General features: G+C 39.7%; 2 protein-coding genes and 1 long non-coding RNA gene across 4 annotated transcripts; 1 reads left to right on the top strand and 2 right to left on the bottom strand.

Moving 5' to 3' along the window:
- Nucleotides 1-269: 269 nt before the first annotated feature.
- LOC126918321 (tetraspanin-9) lies at nt 270-13,474 on the top strand. 2 transcript variants are annotated; one of them, XM_050726068.1, is made up of 5 exons: nt 270-438; nt 7,168-7,279; nt 11,171-11,362; nt 11,451-11,633; nt 12,028-13,474. In XM_050726068.1, the coding sequence occupies exons 2-5, from the start codon at nt 7,217-7,219 to the stop codon at nt 12,361-12,363; spliced, it is 774 nt and encodes a 257-aa protein (XP_050582025.1). In that variant the 5' UTR covers nt 270-438; nt 7,168-7,216; the 3' UTR covers nt 12,364-13,474. The 2 variants fall into 2 exon arrangements, with proteins under 2 accessions (XP_050582025.1, XP_050582026.1); XM_050726069.1 differs by lacking the exon at nt 270-438 and adding an exon at nt 5,815-6,034.
- LOC126918329 (uncharacterized) lies at nt 7,161-11,175 on the bottom strand. Its single transcript, XR_007711309.1, has 2 exons — nt 8,622-11,175; nt 7,161-8,337 (listed from the first exon to the last, which is right to left on the bottom strand). It is a non-coding gene; the product is annotated as an uncharacterized LOC126918329 (long non-coding RNA).
- A 331-nt stretch (nt 13,475-13,805) lies between the features above and the next one.
- On the bottom strand, nt 13,806-16,932 carry LOC126918325 (uncharacterized). The gene is made up of 3 exons (XM_050726074.1): nt 16,254-16,932; nt 14,291-14,644; nt 13,806-14,039 (listed from the first exon to the last, which is right to left on the bottom strand). Exons 1-3 carry the CDS (start codon nt 16,431-16,433, stop codon nt 13,953-13,955), a joined length of 621 nt encoding a protein of 206 aa, XP_050582031.1. The 5' UTR covers nt 16,434-16,932; the 3' UTR covers nt 13,806-13,952.
- Between the last annotated feature and the right edge of the window lie 914 nt (nt 16,933-17,846).

Below are 17,846 nucleotides of genomic sequence, written 5' to 3'. Positions count from 1 at the left end.
TTGTGCGTAATTGAAGCGTTGTAAATAAGCAACAAATTAGGAAGTAATACGTAAACTGTTTTTGTCATTAGTGGAATGACAGGAATAATTATCAGAACGAAAGATAATAATATCAAAAAAGTACATCCCTTTATCCGCGTGTCATAACCGTCATACGGCTCTTTCTACTCGGGTAAACTGTTCTCTCATATTGTTCAATTCCTTCGGCTCCCGTCAGATGGCGACTTTCGTTTCGCGATGCCCGATGGAGAACGGATATGCGAGAGTTGTGCGCGTTCCTGACGTGCAGTCGATCCGAGAACTCGAAACCTGTCGCGAACACAAGCCGACCTTTGACTCCACTTTCCATGAACTTTCGTGATTCATTCAGTGTCGAAGAGCTCGTGACAGGTCCTGTCAACAACGCAGTACTGGACCGTTCCCACTTTCATCCCACCTGTAAGTGGTATTCTTCGTGTTTCGTATCGCTTTCCGGCCCTCGACACTTCCGTTTTTTTGAACTTCACGCGCAACCCTCTTGAACTTGTTACCGTAATATTTATTCCATTCCGTGCATGAAAATAAATAATAAAACGGGCGTTTTTTTTCAGGTTTATTGTTATATCGCGGTAAAAGTGGTAGTTAACATGTTGTCTATAAGAATCGCGTCGTTTCGCGGACCCGAATGAATGTATCGTTTTACAGAATTTCGCACGACAGGCATAATTTAAATAAGACGCTGACCGGTGAATAATCGTGACGATCGTAAAGCGTTATTGCCCTGATTCACTTTTTTATTCTACGTTTAACGAGTTCCATTGACTCGTTCAGTCAGAGGTACGCACTTTAAAAAAAATCTGCGTCTCCACATAGAAGGCGCATTTCATTTACGATATCTTTTGCGACAGACATCATACTCCACACGGATAACATTATGCAATTCAGTCAGGAAAATTCCTACGCTAATACGTTCTCTATTGTTTCTTCTCGTTTCATAAGATATTTTTCATGGAAAATAAAATTTATGACTTCCTTCACTTCTGTTTCTAGAACGCTGATTCTCAAACTCTCGAGACAACCGGTTCTCTATGAAATTCTTCTTGCCGGATTTCGTGCAGAAAATTGGTAGCCCCGTCAAGGCTCTTAGAAATTTTGTCGCGAACTCTACGTTAGATAAGGAATGCTTCTACACCATCTACAAGCATGGTAGAATTTATTCGTTGGACTGTGGCATCTCAATGATATAATTCGTGGAATTAACTCGTGCAATTTTCATAAAATTTCTATAAAATAAATTTCTTTTAAGAAACAGTTTGTTAGGGAACAAGCGTTTTTGTGAAACACGGCAAAACACGCAGTTTCGTGCGTGTTACGTAAGGCAATCGAGATCATGCATTACATAATAATGATTATAAACGATTCTTATAATCATGCTAATGCGAATTGTCCAATGACACTATTCTCGTCGCACCTCCCCACGTTTCTCCTCCTAAGCGACTATATGAGAAACAATTTTCTCTAACCGAGTAGCGAACTGACACTGCCCCGCGGTTATGCACAAATTGCTACCTGATGTTCATGGCACGCTATCTCAATTTGTTTATAGCCTAATTGCTTGATAATCGTGAGATTATTGCGTTTAAACATAATCTTCTTCGGTAATTGCTGTCTGACATCATTACACTTCTGAAATTTAGTTTCGCAACCATTCTCATGAAATTTGTAAACTACTGTTCTTATTATAGAATGAAAATCATTATGTGAAGCCAATTTAACGATGGTTGTCCCGATGATACACGCGCGTCAGCGTTGTTAACTACACGTTCAAAAGCCTTCGTTGTTATTAATGATCCCCGATTAGAACAAGTTTCTAGATCAAGGACCGTAATCCTCTCCGCACTCGGGGATTAGAAACAGTTAATTAAATGTCGCAGCAGACCGTTTCGATAATCCGCGCGATGTAATCGCGCCACCAAGGAAATCGATCGTGCGAACCGGCTGAACGTCGATTTCTCTTCCCATGTTCCTCTTCCCGGAACAATCGTCACTGGATACTTTTCGCTCCTCCGCTGTTATCTTCCGCTTTCTTTCGCGCTCGTGGGAAATCTTTTCTCACTTTAATCGCCTACTAGAAGCTTTCCACTTGTCATTTACCGCGGAAAACAATGGAGAAAGATCACTTCCGATTTCGATCGATTCGTTCGTTCGTTTTCTCATTACATATACGCGAGACCTCTTATAGGTGATGTAAATGAAGATCTATATCTCTTAACAAGTTTAAAAATCTAAATACGGAACCCTCGTGGGAACATAAATCTCTTCTTTACTTTACGAAGGAGAAAAGTTTTAATCCTGCCCGTTCATATACATAAACCTACATTCGACGAGCCGATCACGTATTAGGTTGCGGAGGATTAGGGGATGTGAAACGACGATGGCGCCTATACGCGGTCCTTTGTTCGATCCTCCGCTGTATCACGTGGGAGGACAAGCGTATACGCGGACGCATATCAACTCGCGATTAACAAGCACATCGTAATAAATTAGGAATAACGACGCTGGTCTGTCAGTTTCACCTTTCGCCTCCCGTAATTGATGCGCCGCCTTTTTCTTTAACGATCCCCTCGTTTCAAATAATTCGACAACTGCGCTACACCTTCTATCCTAATAGCGATTATACACAACGTAAAGTTTCGGTTAAACCATTACACGTTCTCATTGCGGCTTAAACATCTAATAATACATCATAACAGTAGGAAACCTGCGAAATAAACTCATCTGCGAATAAGAAAGCGTGGCGTATAGCGAATTGAAAGGCCTCGATTTGGAAAATCACGAATTGCCGTGGTTCGTAGCACGGAAAAACGCGAACCTCGATGCAACGAGCATAGTGATCGCGATCGGCACTAACCTCGTTGCAGAAATTGCACGCACGAACGGAGATAGAGCTGATGATAGAGCGATGTGTTGGAAACGCAACGTGCTCGTCGTTCCTTTCCTCGGTTACGTCACGTGGGAAGTGAGCCGCGTAGGACGCGTTAATGCGCGGCCGTCGTCGATGGCACGTATCATGTAAAGCGAGAAAGAGCGGCGCACCATGCGAAAAAGGGAACGACAGATAAAGAGTCGTGCCGCGTTAACTTTTACGGTTTAAGCACCGTCCACACCGTTCACGTCGACGGGGCGACGAACGGGGAGGGTCATAGATGATCGCAAATTGTCCGCAATTGGCAGGAAGTCGTGGTAAGGGGGACCGTTCCTACGCCCCCTCGCACTCTCTTCGTTGTTCATTAGCCGCGGCGTTTGCGGGTCCATTTCGCTCGTACGAATTGATTTCAAGTACGAGATCAACCCCGCTCTTCGAGAATTATCGTCGAATCTCAACCGAACGCGTTATCTTCGGCAAATTTTCACGCTCTGATCTCGAAAGGATGACTTAACGAAACGATTTGTCAGGTTCGTACCTTTAATGACGCGATGCGTATAAACGTGGGATTTTAATATCGAAAATGTCGAATCTCACGACTATGTTACTATACCATCGTAATGATGTCTATAGTATTTTCGAATGATTATCCGACAGTCAGAAATTTATAATTTGATCATCTTTCATCGTTTAATTCTTGATTCCTTTAGATTTTTAAATCTTAAACAGCCTTCCAGTAGGATGCTATTTATTTATGAAAATTCTTCAAATATACAAAAGTCACTCTATCGTCACAGATGTGCCTTTTTCTCGTAAACTGATACCTACAGCGAATTCTTTTACGATGTTCGTCGCGAATTTCGTAGAGGAAGATTTCAGATTTACCATCTGTACCTATAATTTCGAAATTCTTCCTGCTTCGAGAAGCGAGTTTCGCAACAGTTATTTCGAATACAGCTTACGAAGAATATTAGGATTTATCGCTGCAAACATCGAACCAGCCCTGAACTCGTTTTTAATTCTCGTTTATTTAACGGGCGCCATTCGCAACAAACGGTACCCTGTATTGCACGGCGAGTTCGGTTACGCGATAAGATGAATCAATATTATCCCATGCTGATAACGACATTCAAATAGAAGAGGGAGGAGTGGGGATTTTTCCGTTCTATCAAAACTATGCGAATAACGAAAAGTGGCAGTCGTCCAAGTCGAAACCATTGTAAACGCACAGTCAGGAGCCTAAGATGCACATCGCCGGTGACAAGAAAACAAATCGAATCGACGATCGTGAAATTCATTCTCGCTGTGAACATAAATTACGCGTTCCTTCTTCGACGCGCGTGGAACGCTCGGTAAACAATGCATCGCAATTCTACACGCGCGAGAATTCTATTTTGCCGCGTTATTTGCGCGATTTGACACGCAGAAGCCGGTGAACCGAGGGAAATTAATGTCACACTCGACCATTTGAGATAAGCTGTGTCACGGTCTCCCTTTTTTCGCGGTTCTTCGACTAACGCCTCACCTGTACAAAGGAACGCAGTCGAACGCGTGCAGATGAGAAATTCGCGTCGCAATGTTCGTACAGTTAAATCGTTTATCGTCACGCGTAGATAAATGCAACGTTTCTTGTGCTAGATTAGAGAGTTCGATAAATCGTCTGTACTATTCTTAACGGTATTAGCGTGTCGCACAATTGCATGAAAATGGCCGGTGAAACTCCGTGTAAATCAGTGAAATCGGTCACTGCTAATTACCAGGGAAAAAGTCAGTTTCTCGTTGTCATTAATTAAAACAAAGTGTCGAGAGGAAAATCGCGGCGCGGATCTTTTGTTTAATGGTCGAGGACGTGCGCTATTCGATCCATTGCTTACACGTGCGCGCGACGAGCTATGTTTAATGGATGAAAAAAATGCGTCAAACATGCTGCCACTATGCTTCCGAGATCACAATTTCTGATACCGTGACCGTATTCAGTGGAATCTTTTATGTGCTTTTACAATTCTAACTTGCCTTTCGATGTCGCCATAGAGATTCTTATTTCCACAGTTTTACAAACGTAATAATCGAACGGCAAGCATCAGGTTTATGGGTCTTAATCGATTTTTAACGACGGTTAATACGTTGAATGTTGCGAGAATAGATGGTGATCAACACTAGACACCACATGGACTATCGACGGTCCGTAGGAATCCGTCGAATTTGAAATTTGATTTTTTCTCTCCCAGGAACAATATATTCTTTCTAGAATTGAGTAACTGGCAAGAATTAATGAGTAAGAGTATCGAATATGTAATTACCGTTGCGATACAATTCCTTTTCCTGTTGACAGTGATGAATACTCAGTGAAAATATAAACACAATTGAAAAGAGCGCATTATTATCGACGTAATTTGTGAATTGTCACAATGTATACGTCAATGACAGCGAGAGTGTTAAATAATCTGTTTTCAAATTTCGAATTTTAAATTAGATTACCAGTGATTTTGATTTAATCTGCTTCAAATCTTATGCCAATCAGATTTTGTAAAAACGTTTCGATATCATTGGTGTGAAAATATATCGTTCTATAAAACACAATTCTCTTAACAGCTAACGTATTAATTTGTGAGAGTAGAAATATCGTTTGATCATTTGCAAACATTGGTTACGTATATCAATCACGCGACAGGCATCGAAAGGAAAACACGATCGCAGATTTCCGACGACCTTGAGCGTCTCGGTTGCTACTCAGTGGACGTTTGTAGGAAAGTGACGTCTTCGCGTGAGCATACCTTTCCATAGATGTTACCTCCACCACAAAGTGGACCCGCGCGATCGTGATCGGGATTGTGTATAGGTAAGAGGCCTGGCTGTCGGCAGGGTGTCCCGTTAGGGGACCTAGAAGGCCCAGAAGGGGCCACAGCCAATCGTATCAACCTGGTTCCGAACACACCGGAACGGATCCTCGTCCGATGAGGATCGCCTGACAACCGGTCAGGCTGGTCAGTCAACCGGTACGATCTATTAATTGATTCACGTGTGTTTTTTGTGTTGATAATTCAGCTAAAATACTCCGGACTAGTATGCCGAAAAGTTGAAATCATCGTTGTGTGATAAGGATGAGAACTTTGACGGCGAAAGTTGATTGTAAGTTGATATCCGATTCTCTTTTCCTTTCCTCATATTTAAATCTTTCAAGCTGAAACTGCACGTTATACGAGCGTATCAAAAGATATAAATTGTTTTATTGTTTAAATTTATAGCTAAATTGCCGATATTTATTATGCCGCAATTTCATATTTTAACAAAGAGAATTAAAGAAGGCTATAAATAAGAATCTTTCGAGTTGGTGAAATACTATAATGAGTAACTAATTTTGAATGTAGAATTTAAATGATAGTTGCATTAGTATTCCTTATCCACTAAATATCATTCGATATTTTGAATACCTTGCATATTTTTCTATATTAAACTTCTTACGAACGTAGAAACATCCGCAGTCTATTTATAGCTGTTACGATGATATATGGACAATTAACTTATTCTCTATTTTAAAATCAATCTCATATATTAAACCCGTACATAAAAATAATACACGTAAAATCCACAGAGACTGATTTTACCGATGAATTTTTATACACGCAGCAACACAACTATTACTGCACATCCTCGTTTTAATCAACATTGAAAGGATCAATTCATTATACATCGAGCATCAAGTCAGCAATAAACTAACATAAGTAGAACATAGGCATTAACTGTCAGACTTTACAAGGAATATGTAATCGTCGCCCGTGCTCGTAAAGCTTTATCTTCGCCTGCCATTCCTCTTCTTTTTCTCTTTCTTGTTGCTCTACTTTGTTTCGTTGGTGGTAAACGCGTTTCCCGGTAATCCAAAACGATGCTCAGTTCCTGGCCGGACTCGAACCTCGTCGTTCGATCTTCCCGCGTCTTTCGTTTAAAACGTTTACCCGGTCACGATCGAGCGTGGTTTGCGAATCGAGATCCCGATCGATCGTGACTCACGCGAGAGTAAACAGCGAAAGTTTCCTGAGCGCTGTTAACGACCAACAAATACGAATGCTAACGACCCGATCGATGCTAATACGTGCGTAGCCCAATTAAAATTCGCGGCGCGCTAACCAAACGCTCGCATGTTCGATTTCGCGATTGTCTTTGTGGGTTCGTGTTTTTGAATCCTTGAAACAGGTGTCAGCGACGGTAAAAGTTGCTTCGGGACAGTTCTCAGGTGAGAATCAACGCATTCCTCGTGTTTCTAGGAAACACTGCCAATCCCTTCGTCGCGAGGACTTTGCGAGGGATCGAAGCATGGGCCGCACAGGATACACGTGCATCAGGCACGTTTTCTGCTCCCTCAACGTTCTCATTTGGGTACGTAACACTTGCTGTCTTTGTTAATCCATCAAGTAGAAGTTACTTACATAAGTTGGTGCTTGTAACGTGTTTTTTCAAATAAAACTTGAACATAGTTTCATCAATCCTTCGTGCGTCTAATCAAAGTAATTCACGTACGACTCGTTGTATATTTCCACAAAGTAACTAGTGATTATCTCAATTATTACTTTAGCTTTGTGTGGATCGTTGCTTCTACGAATCTAAATATTCTTGGAATGGAATTGTTATAGTTTTCTTTGAAATAATTTATATTAAGAAGGATAGAGGAGTAATTTGTACTAATAAACCTCGACAATCGATGAGATTATCTTCAACGCTCGTTATATGTTTCCATTAAAAAACTTGGCAATTTATATGCACCAATCTGATACAAAGTAATAAATAACGTAATATTCCATTCATAGCCTGATCGTCATCATCGGGATTTATTCAGATTTCATGGAACTATAATTACCGCATGCAACATCCGATTCTATTCTATCGTCATCGTTCGTCACGTTCATAAAAGCGTTCTCTCTTTTCGTTACACAGTTAAAAATAAATATTGTTCGCGATTCCGCTGACGAGACGGTGCGCGAAGCGAAAACAACGCCGTTCAAACACGTCCGTAAGCGTGTCACGTTCGCGAACCCAGAAACACGATCGACCAAGTTAATTTCCATCGCTATTCGTGCCGATGCTGCGCAACGTAGAGCAGAAGACCGCGAACAGAAACAGGAGGAACGGCCCACGCATGCGATTAAATCGATGCGCATTGTCATTCTCGGTACATTCCAACGAACTCTGTCTCTGCTCTCGAATTTATTGTGCCACTTGAAATCGCTCGTCCCCGCCGCACGCCACTCTTAAATAGGACATTGAACCGTGCTCTATGAGCTATGAACTTACTTACGGTACCCGAGAAGACGCTCGCAGACGCTCGTCCGACAAGGTTTTTCCTTGTAATTCTTTCAACTTGTGCACACCGGTTGCCGTACGTTTCTTCATTACTGTCGAGGTACATTTGGATTTACACAGACGTACACCAGACATTTCTACGATAAAGAACGTCGTAAAAATCGTATTACCTTCCCGAAGCCTAATGAATGAGATACTATTAATGAATGGGAGATTTCAATTCGAAAACTTGTGCTCGAAATGAACAGGGGGACCTCGAGTAAAGTGGAATGTTAATACTTCTTAAAGTCGATAGATATCTACCGTATGATCTTACTTATCGGACACTAATTTTTGTTAGTCCTTTTAGCATGCTCGTGTTAATTTGTGAAAAATTAGGACAAGTTCATAATCTAAGTCAGGTAGTGAAATCTTATTGAACCTTATATCAGATATCCCAAGATAATTGGCAACTGGTTGAGATTAAAGATTAAAGTATTGTTTCTAGTACGCAACATCGAGGCACGTCCCAATTGACCTATATCTCAGGTACACGCTATTTTCCTTAACGTCGTCGTCTCATCTTAAATTCCTGTACCGTCGTGTAGTCGAGAAGTACTAGGTTTCAATGTTCCACGGGTCTCATTACGTATCTCGTGTCCTTAATTGCACACTCGAACGATTCCAGGCGTCTGCGCTGAAATTGCGTCTGTAATTTCGCGCGGGCACGCAGTCGGTTTGCTAATCAGCAGTCGACGATCGAGACTCTGCACGGTCATTTCATCCACGAGAGATACTTAACGGTACTCGTTTCGTGGACGACGTAAATCGAAGGGAGTTTAATCGTTCGATCGACTGGACCGTTCGTCCATTGATTCCACGCGGCCACGATCTGTTGGCCGCGATGCTGTTCGCCGACGAACCGTGGCTGGGATATTGGGTCGGTCGAGCATCAGTCGATTTCGTCTCGATCCTGAGCAACGACGCATAAGATACTTCGTTCGAACTAATTTAACTATATTGGATAATGCGGCACGTTGTTACCACGCTGATGTTAATTTACGCCGGTTCCATATATCGCAGCGAGGACGAATATTCTGTCGACAACGTTTCTATTTAACCAGTTTACCTATCTGGACTCTGGACTTGGCTCGATCTTAGTACATCCCTGTTCATAAGCGCAATAGAGTCTTCCACTTGCAAACTATTGAAGATAAAAATGATCACTTTTGTGATGCCAGATTTCATTTATTCAAATAGAGATTCAAAAGATCGTTGGTTTGTTTTGGTACTTGAAGATGACATAAAGAATTCTATGAAGCTCCGTTCTTCTTATATGTGAAACTGTCGGAGTCAATTTTGAAATGCCTCGAGTGCTACTTTGTGAGAAGCCATATCTTTGTCATTTTCATTGGCTGTTTAGATTACGATAATATTACTTCTGACAAGAACAGATATCTGCTACTAGCGGACATTCTATTATTGCGTGATACACGTATCGTAGTCTGTTCTGTTAGCATATTGGAACATTTACAATTTGCACTTAAATATAATACTCTAAATGACAAAATAATGTATAAAATGAAGGCTGAACACAGCATTTGAAGGAATAGAATTTCGATACCACTAATCGTTCGAAATAGCAATATCAATCTCAACAAAGACGCAGACTGTGAAAGCGCGAAAATACGTCTGATTCAGGATGATATTAGCTTTGAACCGCGTAGTAATAAAGCTGCCGCACCATTCATTCGAACAATACAGGCAGGTATAATGGGGTAGAGGTTTACAGATAGATATAATGGGATGGAGATTTACAGACGACGAGCTAAAATTGAGCCAGTTGAACAAAGGAACGGTAGAAATCGTAAATGACGGGTGGCCTCACTCGGCACAACGACGGCTTTAATCTCGCCTGGAGGGCAGTATAGGGAGGGTGAATTACTAAACCGTAACAATTTCCGAGGAAAGGTCAATATACCTTCTAATCTCGCTGTCACCGAATACGTCAGCTAGACGTATACTATACGTGTATATAGAAACTATGTTTCACCTGACCAGAATGGCAATTTCCCCTTTGAGACAGTAACCACGAGACGGCCACCGGCACAAGGAAGGAAATACGCGTGTAAATCGAGCTGCGGCGTTTCAATTGCTGTCCACGATACACACCGATGTCTCGTCAGTGAAAAGAAACGTTGTTGGGTCGTCTGGTTGCATTAGAGTTTCATTAACGTTATAATACAAGACGAGCGTGCTTTCTCGTTGTCGACCCACTTTTTACTCGCGATTATGTATACCCGCTGAATAATCGAGATTCTCACCAAGCGTGAAAACCACTAACGTCGACATTCCACCGTCGATCTTCCTTCTCTTCTACATAATTCATCGATTGCCGATTTCGAGAGCGACTACCAAGGTGTCAGAAACGACAGGATTGAAAGTTACACACAGCGGTTGGAGGTCGAACGAGCACGCATAGCTGGAACTTACATTCGACCTCGTGATTTAAGAGCTTTCGCAACAGCGTGCAACGTTCATACGGAAGCACACGCGATCATATCGCCTGCATAATTGCGCGTCGAACCGTCAGGAAGAGGCCGCTCTGTCAACGATATTTTCTTCTTGATTCTCGCTTTGAGACATTTTTTTCTGAATTCAGAATGTATGCAGAATAATCATCTAGAAAATAATTATCTGCGTATCCGTATGATTCGCTGCATTTTTTCTATTGCATATAAAATCAATATAATTGCATAAAAGATCAATTTCGATACTCGTTAATGAAGAACGACTAGCGATTTTGCAATCTTCGATCTGGGTCAAGATGACCTTTACGGTCATATCTTGGTATTTCTAGAGTTATACGTTAATTTTAAATTTATGTAAAAATGTAAAGTCGACGAGGATGATCGACGTAGAAAGATGCGTGTCATGGTGGAGAGCATCCAGGTCAGAATGTCGTTCTGACCCGTTTAACATTTTTTACAGTTATGCGCTTGTGGAATTTTGGGTGCAGGCCTGTGGCTACGATTGGCTTACTCCGGATACACGACCTTGGTGCCGCATTACAGTTTCGCGTCAGCTGATTCGTTGCTGTTGGCCGCTGGATGTGTGACCTTCGTCATCGCCTTCTTCGGATGTTGTGGTGCATGGTTTCAATCGAGATGCATGTTAATCACGGTTCGTAGCCTCTCATACCCCGTCCCCACTTTCCTACGGGTATCACCTTTGCTTTGATATTCATTCTCTAATTTTTCTCTCTTCGTAGTACTTTTTTTTGGTTATACTGATGTTCCTCGGTGAATCCATGTTGGGTACTCTGGCCTTCATCTTTAGAGAACATTTATCGAAAAGCTTGAAGGACGAGCTTCTTTTCGGTATTGAAAAACATTATAATCTGACCAGGGAACCTGGTACTCTTCCTGCTATATGGGACCACATACATACAGAGGTGAGGACAGTCAAGTATGTCTACGTTAACGCTACGATTAACGACTCGAGACTGGAACTATTCTAAATATTTATTATTCTCAAAGCCATATTTGCAGTGGTTGCAAAAAGTATTGGCACATACCAACAAAGCATTTCTTATCAGGTTCTATGCTTCACTTCCACAGTATTAAATTTTTGTACTCCCATGAAAGTACTGCTAAATGATATGACATTTGAATGATATTTGAACTTAATTAATTAATATGTAATATGTATGTACGATAAATATAACAGCGTACCAATATTTATTATGACCGGTGTACATACCATTATTCTGTCAAACTATATAAACAATTTCTCTCAACTGCATCGAATCTCACTAATTTTTCATTGATCTTCTGCGACAATTTTAGTTCCATTGCTGCGGTGTACGAGACTATACCGACTGGTTCCGGATCGACGCATGGCCGACGGAAGACCGCGTACCCGATTCCTGTTGCATACAGAGGGAACGATATTGCGGTCGTCTTGGCCCTGGGGAACGAAACAAGGAACATTGGTATCAAGAAGGTTGCGCAACAGCTATTCAAATGTGGCTAGTTACTAGGCTTCACGTGGTCGGAACCGTTGGTCTTGTTGTGGCTTTCCTTCAGCTATTCGGACAGGTGGCCAGCATGATCTTGTTCTGCACCGTCAGACACAAGAGATCATCCCACACGTACAAGAGTTACGATACTGCGAACACCTAGAATTTCAGATGGATCTTAGACGAAACCAGTGTCTAAGATCCATCGAATTCAACCAATTATATATTACACGTTACATTCGCGATAATCACGATCTTCTTCGTGATATGTCTGAAGAAGATTTCGATTGTCGCATGCGCTACTCCTCGAGCGAGATATGGATCCTTGTAAATTTCCTTCGTTGCCTTCGATGCTATTCCGTAATGCTAAGAGGCGAAAAAGACTCCTTTTCTATCGTAGAATTTGAGTAGGACCAGTGATCACTGCGAATCATCACGACTCTGCGTAAGCGTTAAAGATCGTTACGAAGGTCGTGAAATTTCTGCTAATCCGCGAAAGAGATAATAGGACGAGTTGATAAACGAGCACGGCTTCAAAGATGCACAAGATGCGCCATTACTTGACTCGTTACTTTCGATGAATGATTGCTTTTCCTAAAGGACCAGCTTGACGAGTTTTTAACAAAATACCTTCGATTTATAGGAATAACGACGACATACTGTCGAGGACGATCCGACAAGTGACTACTATCACATCATTTTAATCGACTTTCGATCGTTAGAACGTTAGATCGTTAGTATGTGAGAGAATTTTATATCGTAGAATGCGAATGTTTTATGTTACCTTGCATGCGAACCTGTTTATTCATTAGAGATAACGTTGATCGCACGCGGAGATTACCAAAATTACGTTTCGTACAACGAGGCTATGTTCGATGATCTTTTTGTCAATATTTTATTACCTTCTATTTGTTAAAAAGCTGCCTGGTTGTGCGAACGTGAGCATTATTTTTACTCGTTATCGTTTAAGGTCGAATCGACACACCCGTGGAACCTGCAATTTCTAAGATTTTCCTTTCGCTTAGCTTTAAATCCTCGGGTGTGTTGATAGCTCGTTTTTACCGTATTTGATCGTATAAAACATCATCGCGTAGTTGATAATTTAACAGCACTTGAAGTCTAATATTTGTTTTGAAGAAGCGTGGTTTCGAGTGCAGCTTGTTACGATATTGCAAAAGTCGTTTACATTGCATCACGCTACAAAATGTTCGACACGACGTTACGTTGTACGTACCTATATCGTTCGAATAATAAATAATATATTTATGCGACAATATTCTTCAAATATTTTTAATAACCATCTTTCACGTTAGATACAAGATAATTTTCTTGCTAATTGATTTCAAGCACTGTGCTATCAATTACATTACGGATCACACATTCTCGTTTTCCATTTACCAAACTGCAAATATGTATAGATTTTATGCGAAATTTACAACCGTAAATACGTGCAGAATGCATGAAACAGTTAAAAATATTTGCTAACATATTTAGTAGGCGAAACAAACTTCCCAAGTCATTATGCGGATTTATAAAAATACGAATTTGCATAAATATCTACAGTCTATAGATATACATATCGCACAACGTTAACATTGTCTAATGTGTTTTTCTAATCAACTGGCGGGAAAATCACTTTGTGTTTCATAAAACGACGCAATAAAAAACAAACAAGTTTATTCGAGTAACAAAACAAAAAAAAAAACAATTAGAACACCGAATAAGACGATCTTATAAATTATGATATTTACATTACTCTAATCCGACCAGACGAGCTCCTATTTTATTTAAAAAGTCTGTGATTTCCTGGGTACTCGTTTTGACAGTCTTGCGTGGAAACTAAAAATAATTATCGATATATTATTATTCAGAAGAGGTTAACGTTTTCTCTAATTATTACGTTCAATCATACCGCCAAACTTAATACTTTTTATTTCTTATATATCGTTACACGCAATTATTAATATTTATTCCCTATAGAAAGTTAAAAATTTTTCTAATTCCACATAAAAAAACGCGAGAAATCTTAATTATTCTCTAAATATATTTCTTCGTCAAAGGGTTAATATTCTACATTTAAATATACGTACGTCAACGACACCGTTCAGAAAATTGCTAAACTTCTCGAATCCATCGACCAGAGTCCGACCAATGCCGATAAACTTGTCTCCAGAGTTTCCATATTTTTCCTCCTCTCTGATACCATCGACCAATGGTGTAGGATTAAGGAAAGATTCCAAAACGTTCGCGATAGGTTTCGAAATTGGCTTTTCTAATAGACTTTGCGCATTTTCGTTCTCCAATCTCACAGTTTCGCGCGCGTTTGGTCGAGTGTTCGTAACTGGCGGATACTGGGTCGTTGCCGAGGATATTGGTTCGTAGTTCAAGGCCACCGATTTCTGCACTACCACTGTCGCCATGGTCTGTGTCTCTCTGGCCAAAACCTGTTCCATAAAGTATTTTATGGAACGTGTTTATCGTTCGAATATTTTATACTTGCTAGAATATTGTTACAATTTCTCAATTCTCGAGTTTAATGATAGCATGAATGTTATGTGAACGTTCCAGTGATATTTTCCTATATACTAAGACATATTTCACGGATTACCGCGCTTCTCGTGCTAATTAGCCGAGTTCTACGCGCGATTCAACCTCGATTTTCTCTTCGAGTCAGGTTGATTTGTTATTCGTTATTGCCACATGCGATTAGAAAAAAAATAGCCTTACGATAAATGGTGAAACTGTATCGAGAGATGAATCGATTTATTCGACGTACATGTCTTATGCTTTTTTCCTCTCTTCCGAGACACAGCGATAGTTTTATCGATATTTAAACAGGTTATTTACTGACCCAAGTTTTATAAAGATCTAGACGAACCTTTCGTCGGGAGAAATGATCAGAGTACTGAAAATTAGATTGCGATTGGATTGAGAGTATGTTTCAATAACAGTAATTAGAGAGATGAGATAGGCGAAGAGACGATCATAATATCAAATTGAAGGTTATTAATTAAATTTCATGTTGATTGCTTAAGACAAATGAGTTTTTTCTTTTTCGGGTGCCCTCGAACAATTAATAATATCGTCAATATTTATCGACAAATCGCACTCTTAATGAGGACTATTGACAGAAATATCGACGATATTATTAATCGCCTGAGGGCACTGTTAGGGAACAAACTGATAGAATTTTTATATCGATCAGTATTAAAAAAGCCTATTAGAATGGGAGACAATTCGATGATATGCGATATCGAAGTCAGTGCGCCAATTACCTGCGCCCGACTGGTTATGATGTTTCGGGCCAATGTGACGGAATTCACAAATCTGCCTGTGCCAATTCTTATCGCGTCCGCGATACGGCCTAAAATCTACAAAAACCGAAACACAATTTTTACCTAACCGCTATTCTATACCAAATTTTGTAATCTTAATCCAATGTTTGATTATCGCGAGTGTTCTTACTACTATCGCATACTATTTTTCTAGCATTAAAATTATAGTAGATAAATAAATATAGGACAATCTGTGCAAGTAGAAATAAGAACGAACAGTAAACGATATAAAATATAGCTTTAAACGTTTCATTACAAAGCTGTAATTAAGTTAAACAATACGAAAAGTAAATCTTATGTGACATAGATGATATCATACTTATTGGCATGATGCCAACATGCGGCATAATATAATTCGTAGTGATTGATAGATAATATCAACAGCTAGAATACTAAAACTTTTGATTGCTTAGAATACTATTACTATTACTACTTAGAAAACTGATTGCTTAGAATACTGAAACTTTTGTTTGAAAATATAGCATCAATTATTATAATAAATCTGTATTCCAATTTGTGTTCAATATTTGCATATAATTTTATAATAAAACGTTTACAGTAAAACTTTATACAACATACCTTCCTCATTTTCATTTGTGTACATATTTTAGATTACAGTTGAGTAATTTATTCAAAGAATGTGAAACTCTCTCTATGTTAAAAATGGTCAGTGGCCTTTCTTCGTGAAATTCCTTTAAAAAACTATAAACGCACATACCTCGCCTGGCGCGTAATTAGACACTATCCTTGTAGCAACATTTCTCGAATTCGTATCTCCCGTATTTAAGGTGAATCTGGTTGGTTGTTCCACGGGTAATCCGATCGATAAATCGAACCAACAGACAAGTATCAAAATACAAAATCTCAAGGTTCTTCGTTTTCCAAGACTCCCCCACATCGTTGTTCTGCAAAGAAAATTTCTTCGTTACTAGCAACTCCACTTTCTTAAATGAAAGTGACGATACTTTGTTGCGGAAGTATACTCACGACGCGATTTTTCTTCTACTTCTTGCCAGAAAATCGTTTTACCGTGTACGAAACGAAGACAATTAGAACAGAACTGAAGATTTATCGCATAGGACGTTCCTTGTATCGCAGTCATCCAGCGACTAACACATTACGTTGTAGTCGGTTATAAAGTTGGTTTACGCTCTTACGACAGACTTTTACTTTCTCTTTTGATCTGCTTCACAATCTAGAAACAAGGCACACAAACAGCCGTCAACCGTGTATGTACGTGTTTCTTCGAAAGCTCATTTGCAATCAAATAATTCGATATCGAAAGAAAAATCATTCAACTATCGAAAGCTATCATCGAAAATTATATTAATGACGTCATAAGTGAAATTTCTTCGCAATACGTATAGTAAATCACGAAAACACTTCTATAGTTAACATTATTTTTACCAAGATTTTTCTCAACACGTTATGTGTATCATAGAAAACTTAGGGAAATTTCATTACTATTGATAGAATCTGAAATCAATCTGATCGCCTATATAGGAGTTACAACTTACTTACTGTTCGGAATTTTGAGTGCGAAATTTGAGTTCGGACAGGCCCATTCCCTTCTTTAGGAAATTCTGAATTACATGTCCTCCCCGAGCTGTAAACCTAATGACTCTGATTTCAGGTAAAAAAACTCTGGGAAAAACCCAGCCGAAAAGTTACGTTGGACAGACGAAACCCAACGGCTGGTAGGGAGAATCAGCAACGTAGGAGGACAGTTCATCATCAGACAGCGTACCGTGCGGGTCAAATACTTCACTCCCAACAAGATCTTACCACTGCAGTGTTCATAACATCACACTTTACTTTTATACAACAAGTGCAAATACGGTGCTAGATTACTTTAACACTCGATCTATTAAATCTTTTCCACCTTGAGCGTTAAGTCATTCGAGGTACGCGATATCGACCGATTACTTGTAAATGTACACTTAGTAAAAAATTAATATACATACGCATACGTAGTAGTTTTAAACATAGAATTAGTGCTGAACGTGTCTTTACCAAAACCATTGTGGCTTACTAGTATTGTTTAATAAATAATTGTTTGTTCCGAATACTTTGCTGACTTGTGCGAAATGACGTGTGCTTGTGATAAATATCTGGAAGCTTCCGTATATGTATTATTGTCAAATTTCTTTAGAATTTCATTAATATAATCATGATAGATGTTATTACAGTACCAATAAAATTACAGAAAATTCGCATAATATATTTATAGAAGGTTTCTATGTCGAAGTGTTCGGACACATTCGCGTACCACTGTATCGTTTATTATTGAAATTAATGAAACCAATGCACT

The sequence above is a fragment of the Bombus affinis genome, chromosome 7, assembly GCF_024516045.1.
Source record: "Bombus affinis isolate iyBomAffi1 chromosome 7, iyBomAffi1.2, whole genome shotgun sequence".
Taxonomy (NCBI): Eukaryota; Metazoa; Arthropoda; class Insecta; order Hymenoptera; family Apidae; genus Bombus; species Bombus affinis.
This window is presented reverse-complemented; position numbering and strand designations above follow the sequence as displayed.

Bases quoted from the DNA above. Each gene is read 5' to 3' on its own strand.
- LOC126918321 (XM_050726068.1), top strand. From the start codon at position 7,217: ATGGGCCGCACAGGATACACGTGCATCAGGCACGTTTTCTGCTCCCTC. The intron at 7,280-11,170 runs GTACGTAACACT...CATTTTTTACAG, and splicing joins CCCTCAACGTTCTCATTTGG to TTATGCGCTTGTGGAATTTT. The intron at 11,634-12,027 runs GTGAGGACAGTC...CGACAATTTTAG, and splicing joins GGGACCACATACATACAGAG to TTCCATTGCTGCGGTGTACG.
- LOC126918325 (XM_050726074.1), bottom strand. From the start codon at position 16,433: ATGTGGGGGAGTCTTGGAAAACGAAGAACCTTGAGATTTTGTATTTTG. The intron at 14,645-16,253 runs GTATGTGCGTTT...TTTATGGAACAG, and splicing joins CTAATTACGCGCCAGGCGAG to GTTTTGGCCAGAGAGACACA. The intron at 14,040-14,290 runs GTACGTATATTT...AATTATTTTTAG, and splicing joins TTCTGAACGGTGTCGTTGAC to TTTCCACGCAAGACTGTCAA.